The 20156-nt window shown below is 42.8% G+C and overlaps 2 protein-coding genes across 8 annotated transcripts in view; one reads left to right on the forward strand and one right to left on the reverse strand.

The window, feature by feature from the left end:
- USP33 (ubiquitin specific peptidase 33) overlaps nucleotides 1-10158 on the reverse strand; it is an 82886-nt gene extending 72728 nt beyond the window's left edge. For 2 of the 3 annotated variants that reach the window (XM_045026370.1, XM_045026368.1), the window contains exons 1-3: nucleotides 9920-10133; nucleotides 4027-4158; nucleotides 399-452 (exon numbers count right to left, since the gene is read on the reverse strand). In XM_045026370.1, coding sequence (XP_044882305.1) covers nucleotides 399-452; nucleotides 4027-4107 — 135 coding nt within the window. In that variant the 5' untranslated portion in view covers nucleotides 4108-4158; nucleotides 9920-10133. Of the gene's footprint in view, nucleotides 1-398; nucleotides 453-4026; nucleotides 4159-9919 lie in introns of all 3 variants that reach the window. The other variant, XR_006581472.1, reaches the window with a different exon arrangement.
- The window catches only part of MIGA1 (mitoguardin 1), a 62438-nt gene continuing 52015 nt past the window's right edge, over nucleotides 9734-20156 (forward strand). Inside the window, exons 1-3 of one of the 5 annotated variants that reach the window (XM_045026399.1) lie at nucleotides 9734-9878; nucleotides 12408-12580; nucleotides 19598-19775. In XM_045026399.1, coding sequence (XP_044882334.1) covers nucleotides 12458-12580; nucleotides 19598-19775 — 301 coding nt within the window. In that variant the 5' untranslated portion in view covers nucleotides 9734-9878; nucleotides 12408-12457. Of the gene's footprint in view, nucleotides 9879-9992; nucleotides 10128-10190; nucleotides 10326-12404; nucleotides 12581-19597; nucleotides 19776-20156 lie in introns of those variants that run through there. The other 4 variants (XM_045026398.1, XM_045026397.1, XM_045026401.1 and 1 more) reach the window with 4 other exon arrangements.

A 20156-nucleotide genomic window follows, 5' to 3' on the forward strand; every position in this document is an offset into this window, starting at 1 on the left:
TAAAGCAACTCAAGAAATGTAATTTGTTGTGATGCATTAAGACCTTCTCTGGACTTCTGACCAGGCAGAACATAGGATTTCCTAAAGCTATTTTATAATTTACCTCACTGACAAATAACCCTGGAAAGGCCAGTGAACAGACAGCAAAATTTCATTTTTAAACTCATGATCATTTTCAGTTACAAAATGTAAGTGTGCCTGAATCTTGGTTACAAAGCACACCACTTAGAGGCTAAAAGCATATATGGTAAGCTTTGATATAAAATAATGTTTAGAGTTAAATTTTAAGCCCCTCAGAATAGCTGTTTGTGCAGGAATTGCTGCAAACCTTTAAATACAGCTTCACTAGAGGAGTATCCAGATCTATCACACACATCCCCTGCAGTAGATCAGCTTACCTCTAAGCATGCCCAAAGGTTTGGTCCTCTAACTTTGCAGTCCTGACAAGTGCCCTGTTAATAAAATATAAATAAGGAATTATTTTACTAATCCAGTTTTCAGGGATTGGTTCTTAGCCCAATGCTATTTAACATTTTTATCAATGACTTGGAAGAAAACAAAGTCATCATCACTGATAAGAGTTTGCAGATGACACAAACACTGGGGGAATGGTAAATAATGCAGAGGATGTGTCACTGATGCTTTTTAGTATGGATAAATGTAAATGTATACCTCTAGGAACAAAGAATGTAGGCCATACTTACAGGATGGGGGACTCTACCTTGGGAAGCAGTGACTTTTGAAAAAGATTTAAGGGTCATGTTGGATAATCAGCTGAATATGAGCTCCCAGTGGGATACTGTAGCCAAAAGAGCTAATGAGATCCTGAATGCATGAACAGGGGACTTTAGAGTAGCAGTAAAGAGGGTTTTTTACCTCTGTATTTGGCACTGGTGTGACCACTGCTGGAGTACTGTGTCCAGCCAGTTCTGGTGAACACAATTTAAGAAGAATGTTGATAAACTGGAGAGGGTTCAGAGAAGAACCCTCTCCAGGGTTCTCCTAATCATTTAGGAAAATGATTAACTAAAGCAATGGTTCTCAGCCTTTCCAAACTACTATACCCCTTTCAGGAGTCTGATTTGTCTTGCGTACACCAAGTTTCACCTCATTTAAAAACTACTTGCTTAGAAAATCAGACATAAAAACACAAGAGTGTCACAGCACACTATTACCGAAAAATTGATTACTTTCTCATTTTTACCATATAATTATAAAATCAACTGGAATATAAATATTGAGGTTACATTTCAGTGTGATACTTGAGCCTGGTTTTTCACTTGTGAGTTTTGTCGGAAGCTGGAGCCCTGGGCAGTGGGTGGGGCTCATGCTCAAGCCCTGCTGCCCAGAGCTGAAGCACTGTAACGTAGCTTTACAGGGCCCCCTGTGGCACACGGTTCCAGGCAATGGCCCTGCTTGCCACCCCTAGTATCAGCACTGCACTTGCAATCTCCCTGCATCCATCCTGAGACCCTCCCTGAGGGTCACAACCATCAAGTTGAAAAACACTGATCTAGATTGAGTACCCCCTGGAAAACCTGTGCATACCCCCAGGGGTATGTGTACCCCTAGTTGAGAACCAGTGAACTGAAGGATTAGAAAATAGGCCTTATGACTGAGCTTAACAAAGAAAAGGTTACAGAGTGACTTGATTACAGTCTATATCAGAGGTGGGCAAACTACGGCACGCAGGCCACATGCAGCCCACGGGATCATCCTGCCCGGCCCTTGAGCTCCCGGCAGGCGAAGCTAGCCCCTGGCCCCACCCCTGCTGCCCCTCCTGCCCCACAGTTATGCCATCGCTGCCGCATGGGCAGCGTGGCTTGCACCTGCCCACCTCCCAGGCTTTCCAATAAGCCAGTCCTGCTGCTCTGAGCAGCATGGTAAGGAGGCAAGGAGGTTGGATGAAGGGCAGGAGGTCCCGGGGAGCAGCAGGAGACAGGGAGCAGTTGAATGGGGCAGATGTTCTGGTGGGACAGTCAGGGGATAGGGGCTGGAGGGTCCTGGGAGGAGGTGGGCGGGGACAAGGAGCGAGGGTGGTGGTGGTGGGGGTGGTTGGATGGGTCGGGAGTTCTAATACAGGCAGTCGGGGGCGGGAGCAAATAGGGGACGGGGGCCAGGCTGTTTGGGGAGGCACAGACTTCCCTACCTGGCCCTCCATACAGTTTTGCAACCCCACTGTGGCCCTCGGGCCAAAATGTTTGCCCACCCCTGGTCTATATGTACCTTCATGAGGAACAAATATTTAATAATGGGTTCTTCAGTCTAGCAGAGAAAGGTCTAACATGATCCAATAGCTGGAAGTTCAAGCTAGACAAATTCAAACTGGAAATGAGGTGTACATTTTTAACAGTGTGAGTAATGAACCATTGGAAAAATTTAATAAGATCATGGTGGATTCTCCATCATTGACAATTTTTAAATCAAGATTGGATTTTTTCTAAAAGACCTGCTCTAGGAATTATTTTGGGGAAGTTCTGTGGTCTGTGTTGGACAGGACGTCAGACTTGATCACAATGGTTTTCATAGATTTCAAGGGAAGAAGGGACCATTGTGGTAGCATGGCCCAAAAAACAAGAATCCAATGCAAAACAACACAAAGTAACTGCAAATGAAGACTTTAAATACTCAGTAGCTTATCACCAGATGAATTTACAATTTTTGTAATCTAGTCTTAGTTTAAAATCAAGAATTTTGTTGATGCCATTCAGTTTTTGTTCCACTTCTATCACCTTATTAGAATGCTCCAAAACTCTCTAAATTTCTTAAATGTTCTAGAATAGAAGGGAATAAACATAAAGAGAAAAGCCTGCTATACAGCACGATGTGATATTTTACTTGTTATTTGGGGCTTAAAAAGGAAACAGTGTAAAGTTTAAGTACATATATCATCCCATTTTAAGCTTTCACGGTCACACTGACAGACACCGGTTATCATTTTTTTTAAAACGAACTATTCTGAGGCTTGTCTTTCCTTTAATACAGAAGCACGAAATTTTTAAATTGCAAAATAAACAGCATACAAAAATATGTAGTAGCACAGGAGTGCCATATTTCTGAACAGAGAAACAAGAACCCAACTGTTGCATTTTCAGTTTAAGAAAATATACATAAAGCAGAAGAAGTTGGAGTCTTTCTCCACCTCAGAGCCACTACAGTTATGAATTATTAAAAGTTTCAGCTGCCATATTTAATGAGGTTGGAGGGAGGGATAGCTCAGTGGTCTGAGCATTGGCCTGCTAAACCCAGGATTGTGAGTTCAATCCTTGAGGGGGCCACTTAGGGATCTGGAGCAAAAATCAGTACTTGGTCCTGCTAGTGAAGGCAGCAGGCTGGACTCAATGACCTTTCAGGGTACCTTCCAGCTCTATGAGATAGATAGGTATAGGAAGCAAAGGTTAGATACAGCAGAGGTTCTCAAACTGTGGTCCTTGGACCAAGAAGCATGTGGTGGTCCAGTGAGAGTTGGCTGGTCACAGGATGCTAGCTTCTTCTCTTTATTTTCTCTGATAATAGCATTAAAAGTCAGCTAAAATACAATATTTTTTTTCTTTATGTTACTTTTCCACCTTAGTGACTGTAGTTGCTACAAGGACGTTACCTGATTGCAAATGAAAAGGGAAGCGCTCTGTACAATCACAAATAGGAGCCAGCCCACAAAAATCTGTCTTAAAATATAGTCCATACTATGAAAGAGGTAGAGAACCCTTGAGACAGGCTAGCTGGAACTGCTGGTATACAATTATTCATCTTTAAATGTAATGTATGAAATAACTAGTTTTACTGCTTCATCAGCTCCATTCTTCTTGTTTCTTTTGTTTAACAGTAGAACTCAGATCATGTACACTGCAATTTACAGTGTAAATTGTAAGATTTTAACCTAAATATTTTGTCTACGATAACATTTACCACTTAAATGTGTTGCACAAACAGTAATTTTGTCGAGCCATTAGCAACAAGCCTTGCAGCTAAAATACACAACTAGTTTTACTCCAGCAGGGAGCCAACTAAAGAACTGAAACTCACATGAGATTTCTGTATCAATTCTTCCTTTGTTATTTCGCCAACGGATTCCAAGTGTGGGCAATCACTGCTGAGAGCTGACATTTTAATAACAGTAGTTTTCTAGCTCCTGTAGCATTTAAGATGAGGTAATATCTACAAGACAGGAATAAACAAAATTAAGTATAACCTGAAGAAATTTTATTCTTGTAAGCAGTAATATGAGACATTTGACAGAGCTGCTGTATACATTTAACCTTATAATATAAACCCAGGACAATCCCATTATCTGTTCAGTTAAATAAAAGTACATTTAGAAAATGCACACACTGCATTTTAAAATGAATGCAAGTAACTGTTTATTGAAAGTAACAGAATCTAGTAAATAAAATTAAATATAGCTAAACCTGCTAAATTGCAAGCCTGCACTAAAATGCATGTTTGTATTTGCAACTTATTGAGACATAGACCTCTGAAATCCTGCTACCGTGCAAGCAACAAGGGCAATGTAGGTGAAGTCATGTTCCCCCACACTGAACAATGAGGGAGAACCTAATCACTAGGGCCCTAGCAAATTAATGAAATTGACCGTGGCAATGGGATTTAAAAAATATAAGTTTCATGATTTCAGCTATTTAAATCTGAAATTTCATAGTGTTGTAACTGTAGGGATCCGGACCCAAAAAGGAGTTGGAGGGTGGTTGCAAGGCATTGCAGGGGGGGTTGTGATACTACTACCCTTACTTCTGCACTGCTGCTGGCAGTGGCACTGCCTTCAGAGCTGGGCAGTTGGAGAGTGGCAGACTGGGAACCCAGCTCTGAAGGTAGAGCCACACTGCCAGCAGTAGCTCAGAAGTCAGGATGGCATGGTATGGTACTGCCACCCTTACTTCTGTGCTGCTGCCTGCAGAGCTGGGTGCTCAGTCAGCAGCCACCACTTACTGGCCACCCAGCTCTGAAGGCAGCACAGCAGTAAGGATGGCAATAGTGCAACCCCTCTAAAATAATCTTGCAACTCCCTTTTGGGTCAGGACTCCCAGTTTGAGAAACTCTCGTCTCCCCTGTGAAATCTGTATAATATACGGTAAAAGCACACAAAACCCACAGATTTCACGGGGGAAAAACCAGATTTCACAGTCCATGACTCCCTTGTTGAAGGAGAAAGAAGCGGATACAGGGAACTTTATCCTGGTCTCATTTATTTACAGTGACATATACTCCTGAGCAGGCACATTAGATGTCAAAAGGAAAACATCACATGTAGTACAGAACTCTTTCCTTCAGTTCTTTTGCCAGACTTCCACTTTCTCTGATGCAAGGCTGGTTTAATGCCAAATATATAAAAAAAATTTGTTAGAAGCATATCTGAAGTAAATTGGTCTGAAGTAAATTGGATGAAATTCAATAAGGACAAATGCATGGTACTCCACTTAAGAAGGAACAATCAGTTGCACACATACGAAATGGGAAATGACTCCCTAGGAAGGAGTATTGTGGAAAGGGATCTGGGGGTCATAGTGAACCACAAGCTAAATATGAGTAAACAGTGTAACGCTGTTGCAAAAAAAGCAAACATGATTTTGGGATGTATTAGCAGGAGTGTTGTAAGCGAGACACAAGAAGAAATTCTTCTGCTCTACTCCACGTTGATTAGGTCTCAACTGGAGTATTGTGTCCAGTTCTGGGCACCACATTTCAGGAAGGATGTGGACAAATTGGAGAAAGTCAGAGAAGAGCAACAAAAATGGCCTATAAAACATGACCTATGAGAGAAGACTGAAAAAAATTCGGTTTGTTGAGTCTGGAAAAGAGAAGACTGAGAGGGGACATGATAACAGTTTTCAAGTATGTAAAAGGCTGCTACGATGAGAAGGGAGAAAAATTGTTCTTAATCTCTGAGGACAGGACTAGAAGCAATGGGGCTTAAATTGCAGCAAGGGAGGTTTAGGTTGGACATTAGGAAAAACTTCCTGTCAGGGTGGTTAAGCCCTGGAATAAATTGCGTAGAGCAGTTGTGGAATCTCCATCATTGGAGATTTTTAAGAGCAGGTTAGACAAACAACTGTCAGGAATGGTCTAGATAATTAGTCCTTCCACAAGTGCAGGGGACTGGACTAGATGATCCCTCGAGATCCCTTCCAGTTCTATGATTCTATGAACAGCAGCAGAGTTAGGAACAGAACCCAAATCTCCTCATTCCTAGTTCACTGTCCTACCCACTGGACCATAATGCATCTCAAGTGGCTACTGTTCACTTGGAAAAACCTTCTAGTTAATGTGCTCCTACTTCCCTCTGTTGTCTTCCCAAAAGCTTCTATCAGGATGTTCATTCTATCAAGCATTGGTCTCTATGGCTATTAGCCAATATGGTCAGGGGAACAATCCCACTCTACAATGTCCCTAAACCTCCAACTGCCAGAAGCTGGGACTGGATGACAGAGGATGGATCACTCATAATTACTCGATCCTGTTCATTCCCTCTGAAGCACCTGGCACTGGACACTTTCAAAAGATAGGACACTGGATTAGATGGACCACAGCACTGATCCAGTATGGACATTCTTATGTTCTTGTATATTGTACCATACGGTCATTGAACCAGACATGCCTTTGCTTTTCAAGATACAGACCTGTTACTTATTTAGCACATTTTCATTTACCATGTAAGTGATCATGTATAGCACCATGCACAATTGTGGTCCTATAGAAGTAAGGTATTGACACTGTTAGGCTCATCTTAAAAATCAAAGTATGTTATATAATACTTTTTCATAAGAGTTCTACTGAGCAGATTTGACAATTAGAGCAACATGAATGGCATCTTAAATCATCATGTTAGGCAGCCTCTTTCTCCATTTACTACTTATAATTCCACAGCACCATAGACTTGCATAGTGCTTAACACTGAAGAACTACCTCATCCATAAAGGTCCTATCATTGAAAAGGGTCCCCAACCCCTCAAACACTTAGATAGACGATTCAGATAGCACCAAAAGTATCCGACAGGCTCATGCACAGAACCTAAAGCTTAGACCCCATTTCCACTTAGGGCTTGGCTACACTTACAAATTTGCAGCGCTGCAGCAGGGTGTGAAAACACACCCTCTGCAGCGCTGCAAATTGCGGCGCTACAAAGCGCCAGTGTAGTCAAAGCCCCAGCGCTGGGAGCCGCGCTCCCAGCGCTGTCCGTTATTCCCCACAGGGAAGTGGAGTACGGACAGCGCTGGGAGAGTTTTCTCCCAGCGCTGGTGCTTTGATTACACTTAGCGCTTCAAAGCGCTGCCGCGGCAGCGCTGCCGCGGCAGCGCTTTGAAATGCAAGTGTAGCCAAAGCCTTAGTTTTAAATAGCATCATGATATATTAAAACAAAATTATAAAAAAGTATTTAATGTAAGCCATTGCTTTCATCTTCCCCACTTAACTATAGAAATTCTATAGTGCAGGGATCGGCAACCTTTCAGAAGTGGTGTGCCGAGTCTTCATTTATTCACTCTAATTTAAGGTTTTGCGTGCCAATAATACATTTTAAAAAATTTTTAGAAGGTCTCTTTCTATAAGTCTATAATATATAAACTAAACTATAGTTGTATGTAAAGGAAATAAGGTTTCAGAATGTTTAAGGCACTTCATTTAAAATTAAATTAAAATGCAGATCCCCCTGGACTGGTGGCCAAGACCCGGTCAGTGTGAGTGTCACTGAAAATCAGCTCGTGTGGTGCCTTCAGCACCCGTGCTATAGGTTTCCTACCCCTGCTATAGTGTATTGGAATGAATACATAAATACACACATCCCACTTCCTTCATTATGCTGAGGTCCTTAAAATATACAGCTATTTTACCAGGTGATTTCATAGGACTTTTTCCTGATCGCTAATCAATATACACTATATACAATGAACAGATCCAAATAAGTTTTGTAGGATTCTGAAAGAATTCATGTTCATCAAGATTAAACATACAGAAATAAAATTATGAGGAAACAAAGTCTTAGTCTGGGCACAAATAGAAAAATAATGCAGTTTATGTTAAGACTGTTTATTAAAAATACAGCAGTCAGAAAAGTTAATCAATAAAGACAGTGATTGCCTTATATGGTATTACATGCCAGTCATGGAAATATAATTATCTTATGTAGATAATTAAAAAAAAAGTTGACCACTAATAAGAGTTTAAATGATTTTAAAAAACAAAAACAAAACAAAAAAAACCACACACCCAAAGACCATCACTTTGAAGTTTGGGAAGAAATAAATGTGGATCAAATTTGACTCTAATCCTGCAGCTAGCTCCATGATGGCATAAGGGTTTGCCTGCGCAGATCAAGTTTTAAGGATCAGGGTCTTTGTTTGCACCTGTGTTTACTTCAATAGCCACACATTCAAGTGCACTTATTTTTTTTTCCAATCAAAGAAATATGGCTACAGTGCAACATTATACCTGCAGATTTAAATACACAAAAGTCAAGAAATTCAGTTATGGGTCTTTCAGCAACTGTTACACCACCACTTGTACATTAACAAAATAAATAACTGTATTCAATTCATAGTATTGCAAAGTATGTGTCCAAATAAGTTTCAGATTTCTTTATGTATGCAAATAATTTGTAGATTTTTCTATCAAATAGCTTTGTATATGTGCACACAAAATTATCTAGTCCTTTCAAAAATCCTGCTACAATAGGCCTTCAACTCCTTCAGCAGTAATTTCCTCATGTTGACTATAAATTGCACAAATAATAGCTTTTCACATTTGTTTTGAGCATCTTTGTTCCTGCATTAAGAGATGTGACAAAAGGAACATCGCTTTTATTTTCACTTTATCCTTTAGTTTACCAATTGACTAAAGATGCTTTACATTCTTCTTCCCAGTAGTAATCTCCATCAATACATCTATTCTATCCTTACAACATCAACAACACTTTATCAGCCCAGACACAAAATGTACTTTTCCACACTTATTATAAGACACTGCCATATTGTTGTCAACTGCCATAGCATGTTCAGTGATAACACTGAGAAGAACAGAAGAAAATACTGTCCCTGCTCTGAGATGCAAAACTCACCCTAGTCAAGTAGTATTTTTACAGGCAAACCATTTTCATTACCCTTTGTTCTTGTAATTCCTGTGCTCTCTCAATAAAAGGAAACTCAACATAAAACCACACTGAAAATGAGAGTATGCTCTTTAGGTCTAAGGTCATTTGTTTAAATATTCCATCCTATTCTGATACATCCAAACAACTCATTTACTTTTTTTTTTTAATTAAAAATTCCACTAACAGCACAGGGAACTGTACACCCCAATTCGATGAGGATTCTGCTAGCGCGGAGCCCACCATCATGTAGAAGTTTACATTGATTTTCACACCAATGAGCCTACTGCAGTATTTGCTTGGCACATTTTACCTACTGCACAGCACTGCTCACAGTTACAGCGGCGCCGAGCAGACCCCGCCGGACACCAGCCCCTGGCAGGGCCCATTACACAGCGCAACCCCCAAGGGCAAACCTGCTTAGCGGCGAGCAGCCCCGCCCCTGGTGCCGGCCTCTCCACCGCGCTCCCTCCCGCCGGCTGCCGCAGCCCCGCTCGTTAGTGACGGACCGAGCAGCCCCTCCCGCACCGCCGGCTCGGGGCGTGGCAGTGACCGGGGACAGGCTCTACATGACCCCCGCCTCGGAGGGGCCGGGGCACCGGCGGCGGCCTCGCTCGCGGAGGGCGGGTCCGGGGCAGGGATTGGCGGAGGCGGCCGTGTCAGAGCCCAGGCGCGAGGGGCAGGGCCCGCCCGGCCGCCTCAGGGAAGGAGCCGCCAAGGAGCGGGTCATTTCTCCGCAGCAAGGACCCAGCGCCCAGACGAGGCGGCAGGCGACGTGCGGAGGTCGGGGTCCGGGCCGAGGACTCGCTGCGCGGCGGCCTTACCTGGTCCGCGGTGCCCAGCTCACAGGGACTCGCTATTCGCTTGTCCCTCGCTGCCCGCAGCGGCGGTTCCTTCCGCTTCGCCTGCTGCTCTCTGCCCCGGACGCTGATGTGCGCCCCTCACAAAGATGGCGGTGCTTGCTTGTCTGTCCCGCACACATTCCGATAGCTGCGCCCCGCACAAAGATGGCGGTGCTGGGTGTCTCATACAGGGGTTTGTCCCGCACTAAGATGGCGGCGACTGATTCTCGCGGTGTATTGCCCACGTGGTGTCAATGGCTCCTCCGTCCCGCCCGTGTTTCTTTTTTTTGACACCGGAAGTAGATCTCCTGTCTGTCTCCTAGCAGCGGGCGGATGGGTGAGGGCGCTGCTGGGGCAGGGCACTGGTTGCTGTTCTCACCGGTGGCAGGTAACTTGGGGCGTCGGCTGGAGCCCTGCAGCGCAGCCTAGGTGGGGCGCAGCTGGCGGGAGGGAGCGAGCGAGCCTCTGTCTGCGCACGGGCGTGCTGTGTGTTCGTCCCTTAGCTGGCTGCGGCCATTTCTTGGCGCGGGTCCTGCTCCTGACCGGGTACGGGCAGAGCGAGGCCGCTCACTGGTCTCGCCCCGGGTCGCCCCGCCCTGGCCTCGGGGGGCCCCGAGCCCGTGCAGCGCGTAGACTGCGCTGTGAGTGACCCGGGTCCCGGTGGCACGGGGGGCTCGGCGCTGCCCAGACGCGGTGACCGGGCCTCTGCGGAACACTACGCCAGGCGGAGGCAGCTCTCCGCCACCCCCGCCCCAGCGGCAGGCTGCGGGGGTTTGCTACCGCTAGCCCGCCTGAGGCGGGGACAAGGATGCTCTGTTCACAGCGCCTCGGAGGTGGGGCCGACAGAGAGGGGAAAGGACCGTCCTTCCCCAGGAACATCGCGGAGACAGAGTCCAGGCAGGGTGGATAGTTTAGGATGGAGAGAAATTTCTTTACCTTTCCCCATATGATGGGGTGGCCGGACCGCAGCGCCTGAGCTGTATGTACTATGTAGCTCTTTTACCATTAAAGCGTGACTCATGGATTTCCTCTCTATATCCCCCCCCCCCCCAATTCTCTGCCTATGAGACTGGTGGGGAGAGCCCGGGGCTTCTGCGGTTAACCCCCCCGCTCCCCCCAAGCTTGAGTCAGGTCCTACCAGACATGCTTCCCTTCTTATTCTCAGTGGCTTCTCCTTGCAGCTCCCAAGTGTTAGCTCCCTGTGGAGAGACAATGGTAAATAGGTAGGAGCTGCAGGGAGAGGCCTCTCTGCTTTAGCTCTAGAAAGAGAGGCAGCAGCAAGCAGCAGCTTTCCCTGCTGCTCCCAGCTGTTTGCTGCTGCCTTTCGCCATGGCCACAGCTTGCCAGATCCAGCAGCTGCCCTGCAGGGAGGAGGCCCGGCAGCGCCATGTGAGTGAGCCGGTCCAGCAAACCCTAGCAAAAATTATGCATTGCCTCTGGCTTCTGCCAGCAGGGAGAGGGGTCTTGGGGCTTCAGCCCCGCTGGGTGTGTCTGCCAGATCTTGGGGCTTCAGCAGAAGCAGGGCTGAAGCCCGAGCCCCGGCAGTTACACCCCAAATCTTTGTATCCTGCTCAGAGGGTCTCCCCTGCCATATGATGAACTACTTGACAGGTACCAAATGGCCTGTCTCTACAACTGACCCTACAGCCTGTCTGTGTGGGCCTTCTGCTTTTTTGTTTATTCTAGTAAGTGGTTTGTCCAAAGGAGACTTGTATCTAGAATTCTTAGAATCATAGAATATCAGGGTTGGAAGGGACCCCAAGTCGTCATCTAGTCCAACCCCCTGCTCAAGGCGGGACCTATCCCCAGACAGATTTTTACCCCAGTTCCCTAAATAGCCCCCTCAAGGATTAAACTCATGACTCTGGGTTTAGCAGGCCAATGCTCAAACCACTGAGCTATCCCTACATTTTACTTTGTATCTGGCTTTATTGAGAATAAATAATGAAATTCCCTTTAAGAAATGAAACTGCAGCAACTTTGAGCAGCCACGTTATTCCCCATTGTGTGATTGTAGAAGATTCATACCTTAAAGGGAAGAGAAGCTACTTCAGGTGCTTAACCTCTATGTCACTGATTATTCAATTTTAAGATTTGCAAATCTTTTTAGATAGCAGATTTTGTTTCCTAAGAAATAGAGATCATGACTTTCAAAAGTAAATTCGGTATGGGAATTATTCATAATAAAAGAACTAAAGGCTCCATCTCGCAAGCTGTTCCGTGTGTAGATCCCTATGATTGAATATGGGGCACTTTCTCCACAGAGCAGTTAAAAGTATTTCGGCCTAATTTTATCTCAGTTTTTCACCCTATTCTTGGTAGTTGCTACTGAGAACACTAGTTTCACCCCTTCATATAAACGTTATCCAAAATAAACATGCATCCTATAATGTTTGGTTGTTGGAAGTTTTCAGAAGAAAACTATGTATATGCTTGTGATATAATTTAACATGTAATTTTCATTTGGCAGACTGAGAGATACCATGTGTGACTAAAATGTTTTCGAGGTAGTTTCACTTAATGAGGTTATGGGAGAGAAGAACCATGTCAGAAGAAGCTGTTAGTGAGACACACTTTTCTTTGAGGACAGCAGCTTTACGGGTATTTGATTTTCCCCTTTCCTGGTATTATTCTGTCATCCAGGTAATTAATATATTTCAGTAGTCTCATTTGTGGTGCTCTTTTTTTAGAAACAGATCTGAAAATGTTTCATGGTTAATTTTTACAATGTTTGTTTTAAATAATAATTCAGTTATTCTGTGCATAATATTTGGAAGTAGCAGAGGCTACTCTCTCTGCATTAGTATATGCCAGGGGTGGCCAACCTGTGGCTCCGGAGCCACATCCAGCTCTTCAGAAGTTAATATGCGGCTCCTTGTATAGGCACCAACTCGGGGGCTGTAGCTACAAGTGCCAACTTTCCAATGTGCTGAAGGGTGCTCACTGCTCAACCCTTGGCTCTGCCACAGGCCCTGCCACCACTCCACCCCTTCCCACCTCCTCCTCTGAGCCTGCCATGCCCTCACTTCCCCAACCCCCCACCAAGCCTCCTGCATGCCATGAAACAGCTGATTGGGAGGTGCTGATTGGTGGGGCTGCCAGTAGGTGGGAGGCACTGGGAGTTTGCGGGAGGAGGGCTGATGGTGGGGCTGCTGATGTGTTACTATGGCTCTTTAGCAATGTACATTGGTAAATTCTGTCTCCTTCTCAGGCTCAGGGTGGCCACCCTTGGTATATGCCTTCATTGCAACAAGCCTCTGCTGATAAGTCAAATATCACATACTTTATGTTCAAACATGATTAATCCTTGAATAGTATTATTTGGTTCATTTGAAAATGTTTTCCTAGAGTGTAAATTTTTTAATGAACTTGTGTTAATGAATTGTCACACTAAATATAAAGATTAATGAGGTGAGTGTTATTAATTATCAGATTAATTTACAATACAGTAGAACCTCAGAGTTACAAACACCTCAGAAATGGAGGTTGTTAATAGCTCTGAAATGTTCCTAAGGCTGAATAAAATATTATGGTTGTTCTTTCAAAAGTTTACAACTGAACATTGGCTTCATATAGCTTTGCAACTTTACTATGCAGAAGAAAAATACTGCTTTTCCTTTATTTTTTTTAGTAGTTTACCTTTAACACAGTACTGTATTTGCTTTTTTTTTTTTTGGTCGCTGCTGCTGCCTGATATGATTGCGTACTTCGGATTACAAATAAAGTGTATGGCTAACTGGTCAGTTTGTAACTCTGGTGCTCAGAACTCTGAGATTGTACTGTGGATAATACATACACAGGGGTGGTCCATAGTTGACAGTCTCTTGGTTTACATCCAGCCTGTTTTCTATCTTCAATACCCCCTTATAACTGAAAATCTTCAAAATTTTTAGCTAGTAGCTCTCTGGTGTAGAGGGTGTGGGTGTCAGGACTGTGGGATGCCCAGAGCTGGGTTCTGGGAGGGAGGGAGAGGGTGCCCGTGTCTGACCCAGGGGAACCTATGGCTGGGCTCTGGGAGGAAAGGGTGTAAATGTGTGGGCTGGGGGCCCCCATAGCTGGGCTCTGGGAGGAAGGTGTGGGTGTCTGACCTTGCAGCTGGACTCTGTGGTGGAGGGGGTGCAGGTGTCTGGGCAAGGGGGCCCCACGGCTGGGCTCTTGCGGGGGAGTGGGGGCGCACAGGAGAAGATGTGGGTGTCTGATCCTGTGGCTGGGCCTTCGGGAGGGGGTGCAGGTCTGAAGCGGGCCCGGCGGCTGGCCTCTGTGGGAAGAGGGTGCAGGTGTCTCGACAGGAGGGCCCGGCAGCTGGGTTCTGGGAGAAGAGGGTGCAGGTGTTTGGGCCACAAGGGCCTCACAGCTGGGCTGTGGTGAGAAGGGGATGGGGGTGTCTGGGCTGGGGCCATGGCTAGGCTCAGGGATGGGGTGTAGATGTCTGGCCCCGCAGCTAGATTCTGGGGGGAAGGGACAAAGAAACAGGGTTGTCGTATGGGTTTCTTTAACTCTCTACTCTTGGGGGGAATCTTTTTGTTGTTGTTGTCTGTATTGTTGCAGAGGTAGTTGCTATTAGGTATTTTGAAGTAAATTACCAAAATAATTGAAACTGGCATAATTATATAGTGTTGTTTGACAAAAAAAAAGCAGAAATTTGCAGAATTTTAAAATATTGTGCACAGAAATTTTATTTTTTTGGCACAGAATTCCCTTGTAGGGTATTATGGCTGAAGAAAAGTCCATGTCCTGTTGCCCTACTATGTAGAAAAAGGTGGAATGCTACTAGTCTCTAAAAGAAATAAATAAATAAAATAGAAAATTGGATCCAGAACTTGTTCTCCATTTAATCCATACAGCAACATTGACAGGAAATCAAAACTTGATCTACAGATGTTTCTAAAAAGTAAATACTGTGATTAATATTTAATTTCCATGTATGAAACCAGTGGCTTCAATAAATACATTATGTATTGAAATACAACTATACACATTTTTATGGTGTATAACTTTGCGTACTTGTTAGTACCCAAAATAAGATTACCCAGTAGTTTCCTTGTTTTACTACAAATAATGAGAATAGTCACTGCTGAAAATACACTCATTCTTTCTCCTGTAAAATCAGCTCAGATCTCAACTCACTGAGTTCGCTGGTCTCACCCTGTGTTGCCACAATGTTGTAACCAAGCTAATGCACTCTATAAATATTGTGTCCAACTCTGGGATTAATTTTATATCCTAAGGCTCTCCTTTATGTCTGTTGAATTGTTTGCCATCATATATTCATGCACAATTGCATGAAAAATAAATTGGAGAATATCCAATTAATTTTTAAAAAAACCTGAATCCTATGTAATTCATTATTATAAATAATTGCAACTATGTATTCTTAAATATTCTGTTGATGTTTGCTCACTGTAATCTTGTCTTGTAGTGCTGTTGGGTTTTTAATGCTTTTCTCTTTTCAGATTAGTTCTGACAACCGCATTTCTTAGGGAGGTCAAGCGATTAAAAAATTGTGATTAATCACGCTGTTAAACAATAATAGAATACTATTTATATAAATATTTTTGGACATTTTACACATTTTCAAATACATTGATTTCAATTAGAACACAGAATATAAACTGTACAGTGCTCAGTTTATATTTTTTATGAATATTTGCACTGTACAAATTAGAGTATTTTTCATTTCACCTAATACAAGTACTAGAGTGCAATCTCCTTATCATGGAAGTTGAACTTACAAATGTAGAATTATGTACAAAAAATAACTGTGTTCAAAAATAAAACAATGTAAAACTTTAGAGCCTACAAGTCCACTCAGTCCTACTTCTTGTTCAGCCCATCGCTCAGACAAACAGGTTTGTTTACATTTGCAGGAGATAATGCTGCCTGCTTCTTGTTTCCAATGTCACCTGAAAATGAGAACAAGTATTCACATGGTACTGTTGTAGCCAGCGTTGCAAGATATTTACGTGCCAGATGCGCTAAAGATTCGTATGTCCCTTCATGCTTCAACCACCATTCCAGAGGACATGCGTCCATGTTGCTGATGGGTTCTGCTCGATAATGCTCCAAAGCAGTGCAGATCAACACATGTTCATTTTTATCATCTGAGTCAGATGTCACCAGCAGAAGGTTGATTTTCTTTTTTGGTGGTTCGGGTTTCCGCATCAGTGTGTTGCTCTTTTAAGACTTCTGAAGGCATGCGCCACACCCCATCCTGATCAGATTTTGGAAGACACTTCAGATTCTTAAATCTTGGGTCGAGTACTAATAGTTAGCTTTAGAAATCTCACATTGGTACCTTCTTTGCATTTTGTCAAATCAGCAGTGAAAGTGTTCTTAAAACGAACAATGTGTGCTGGGTCATCATCTGAGACTGCTATAACATGAAATATATGGCAGAATGTGGGTAAAACCATGGACCAAGAGACATACAATTCTCCCCCAAGGAATTCAGACACAAATTTAATTACATTATTTTTTTAATGAGCACCATCATCATGGAAGCATGGCCTCTGCAATGGTGACCAAAGCATGAAGGGGCATACGAATGTTTAGCATATCTGGCACGTAAATACCTTGCAATGCCGGCTACAAAAGTGCCATGTGAACTTCTGTTCTCACTTTCAGGGGACATTATAAATAAGCGGGCAGCATTATCTCCCATAAATGTAAACAAACTTGTTTCTCTTAGCGATTGGCTGAACAAGAAGTAGGACTAAGTGGACTTGCAGGCTCTAAAGTTTTACATTGTTTTGTTTTTGAGTGCAGTTATGTAACAACAACAAAAACCTACATTTGTAAGTTGCACTTTCATAACAGATTGCACTATGGTACTTGATGAGGTGAATTGAAAAATACTATTTCTTTTATCATTTTTACATTGCAAATATTTGTAATAAAAATATCAAGTGAGTACTGTACAGTTTTGTATTGTGTTGTAATTTAAATCAATATATTTGAAAATGTAGAAAAACATCCGAAATATTTAATACATTTCTATTGGTATTCTATTTTTTAACAGTGCGATTAAAACTGCAATTGTGATTAATTTTTTTAATCATGTGACTTAACTGCAACTAATTAACAGCCCTAGTATTTGTATAAACTTGTGTTTTCAATCTTGGACTAGAAACTAGATCTACAGCTCTGGCCAAGATGCACTGTGAGGGTGGGGATGAGGGGGCAGAGGTGACACTAGACCACTTTCCAGTTGTCTTAGCCTAGGATTGGCTAAAGGCTGGCCTTGCCTGCAGTGTAATTTGCAACTTCAGGGCTTCTTTAATTTACACCTGGCTAATTATAGCTCCAAGCAATCTACAGCTGAGGATTGCCAGATGGCTGACATGCTCCAACCATGCCCCTTTTCTGAGGGAGAGGCATGCTGTAAAACCATTATGCCCACCCTCTGTGGGAGCCTCAAAGTGCTGGGTTTCTGTGTTCTGCTGTCTACCAACAAAACAGCATAAATCCTCTACTTGTGATCTGGCCCCTTATTTTCCATTTAAATTTTTTTTCTTTACTTTCCTGAACTGTTTGCCTCTTCAGATTTTCAAAGTTTTGTTAATATTTTTAATTCCAGTTGTTGCATATTTAGACTGCTTCTCATTGGTATCTGAACATTACTGTTTATCACATTAAATAGAGAGTGAGTCACAGAAGAAATTCATAGAAGTTAGAAACTGAGATGCCATCTAAGGCTATTCTATTTAATCACCTCGTTTATTTCTCTGCCAATGCAGAGTTGTGCTTTATTGTGCATTTATTTATAATGGTTTTCTTTAAAATTTAATGTTAAAATTTCAAATGGAAGCAGCCTATATCCAGACAAAAATGTAGAAGTAAAATATCACTCTGATAGCCAAATACATGTGTTTCAAACTAAAAGAAGGAATAAATTTATATTTCTTAAATTGTGGAAGGAGAAGGGATGCAGATTCAAAAAACATTAGTCCAGTGAGGACTTTGCTGTTCCTCCATGTCTTTTTTTTGTTTCTTTGTTTTTAAAGCTGTTAGCTACTTTCCAAATTATTTATCTATGGTATCTTTGATGGTCACTGAAATTTAAAAATGTTTACTTGAAAGTTTCGGTGTCAATTCGTTAGGTAGCCAGTAAAATTGTAATAATGCTTTAAAAAATATCCCAACTCTTGGGGTATATCTTTAGTGCAGATTTCACTGGCACCCAGGATTGCCCACCTCTGGTGTGAGAAGCCACACTGCAAAGCAATAACTGAGTTACTGTGTCTTCACTGGTGATGCACTCACTACTTCTGGGGGAATTCTGCACCAAAAAAATTAAAAATTCTGCGCATTTTATTTGTCAAAATAACACAGTATAATCTCTCTGGTTTCAATTATTTCAGTAATTTATTTAAACTACAATACAATGGATGGAGAATGAGAGTGGGGAGCATTGGAGGAAATCCCCAGCCCTCCTTGCCTAATAGTAATGGAGCTAGGTTTGATCCTTTATTTCTAGTTCTTAGTCACCAAATACGCCTCTACCCCGATATAACATGAATTCAGATATAATGCGGTAAAGCAGTGCTCCGGGGGGGTGGGGCTGCACGCTCCGGCGGATCAAAGCAAGTTCAATATAACGCAGTTTCACCTATAACACGGTAAGACTTTTTGGCTCCTGGGGACAGCGTTATATCTGGGTAGAGGTGTATATGCAGCCATATGCTCAGTGGTACATCATAGGCAACTGAAGAGTAAATGAGGGCTGGGAAATCAAACTCACAATTTATATTGGCTATTGACCATCTCCAGAAAGGTCAGTAACAAACAGTTAATGGAGCACACTTTTTTCAGTCCAAAAATTTAGACCAATTCTAATCACTAGAACACCAGAAGCATTTATAGAGCCATACTGTCCTTTACACCACACTGGCAATGTAAAGGAGCCTTACAACTTTTACCTCTGTTTTATACTCCCGGGGGAATTCCCCAAGACAATGGGAACAATTCACTAAGCAGGCAGGCTGCTACATTCTGCTCTGATTCAGGGGACAGAGCCTGCCCCATACCTACCTCCTCAGAAACATGCTGAAGCCTTGCTCCTCCATGCCAAGTGTGCCGCAATAGAGAGTGAGAGGAACAGTGATACCCCCCACTGACGATGATTTATATCTCTACTGGCTGCTCTGGGTGCCCAAACCAACCTGCCTGTGCTGCCGGAGAGGGGTTTATGACCACTCTTGTGCCTTCTCTTTGCTTCTGTGTCAGAAGTCATTATTCTGCAGGGAAGCAAGTAAATCTGCGGGGGCCATGAATTCTGCGCATGCGCAGGGATGCAGAATTCCCCTAGGAGTAATTCACCCATGTGTGTCATTAAGTCATCTGGGGGCATATCCATGATTCGTTGTGCAGCTGTAAGCTGAGCTGCTCTAATTCTTTCCCAGTGAATTGTGGAAGAACTTGACTATCCTGGGCATGCAGGGAGAATTGTGGGAAGGCATTGAAGGACTGTCAGCACACAAGTGATTTAGACTGTCTTCATTGCAAAGCAGATGAGTTACCTCCAGGTAGCTTTGGTTGAAAGCACCACCGTTCTCAGATTAAAGGGTTTTGTGTGTGGACAGGAGAAGGAATTAGGGGCCATGCCTGAATCAGAGCTTGTGTTAACTCTGCAATGATGACATACTCATGATTTCATTTCAGGTAAAACTTTCCCCTGGGTTGAAGAAGCTGGTTGTAGTAACAGCAGTAAGTGCAGTTTCTGTAATTTTTCTGGCACATCATTTTAAAAGAAAACGTGGAAAGAAAAACACAGAAGTGTCACCATGGGAGCCAGGCCATCTTGTATTAGAATGTACTAAAACAGCTGCATCAGAAAAAGGTACATGAGAGAACCAAAGAAGGCTTTTTGTCTTCTCTTAAATAAACCTTTTAAATACAGTGTAATCAAACTCAAGACAGATTTTTCTTTAATTTTGGAAATAAGGAAACTGTGTTTGTAATTCTAATGTAATTAAAGAAAATAGAAAAATAGATAAGTGTAACAACAAAAATTAGAACACTATAATAACTCAGGTAGGCATTGCTCTGAAAGCTAATGTTTTAATTATAATCTCTGCAAATAATCTGTTTTAATCAAAAGCTTTTTGAGAGCTAATAGTTACTGTTAAGTTTCCAACAGTTCTGAAGATATATCTTGAATATTGATGGAAGTATTTTTTATATCTTTTAAGAGCAAATTGTTTTAATACTGTGCTCATTC

The sequence above is a fragment of the Mauremys mutica genome, chromosome 8 (genome assembly GCF_020497125.1).
Source record: "Mauremys mutica isolate MM-2020 ecotype Southern chromosome 8, ASM2049712v1, whole genome shotgun sequence".
NCBI classification, from domain to species: domain Eukaryota; kingdom Metazoa; phylum Chordata; order Testudines; family Geoemydidae; genus Mauremys; species Mauremys mutica.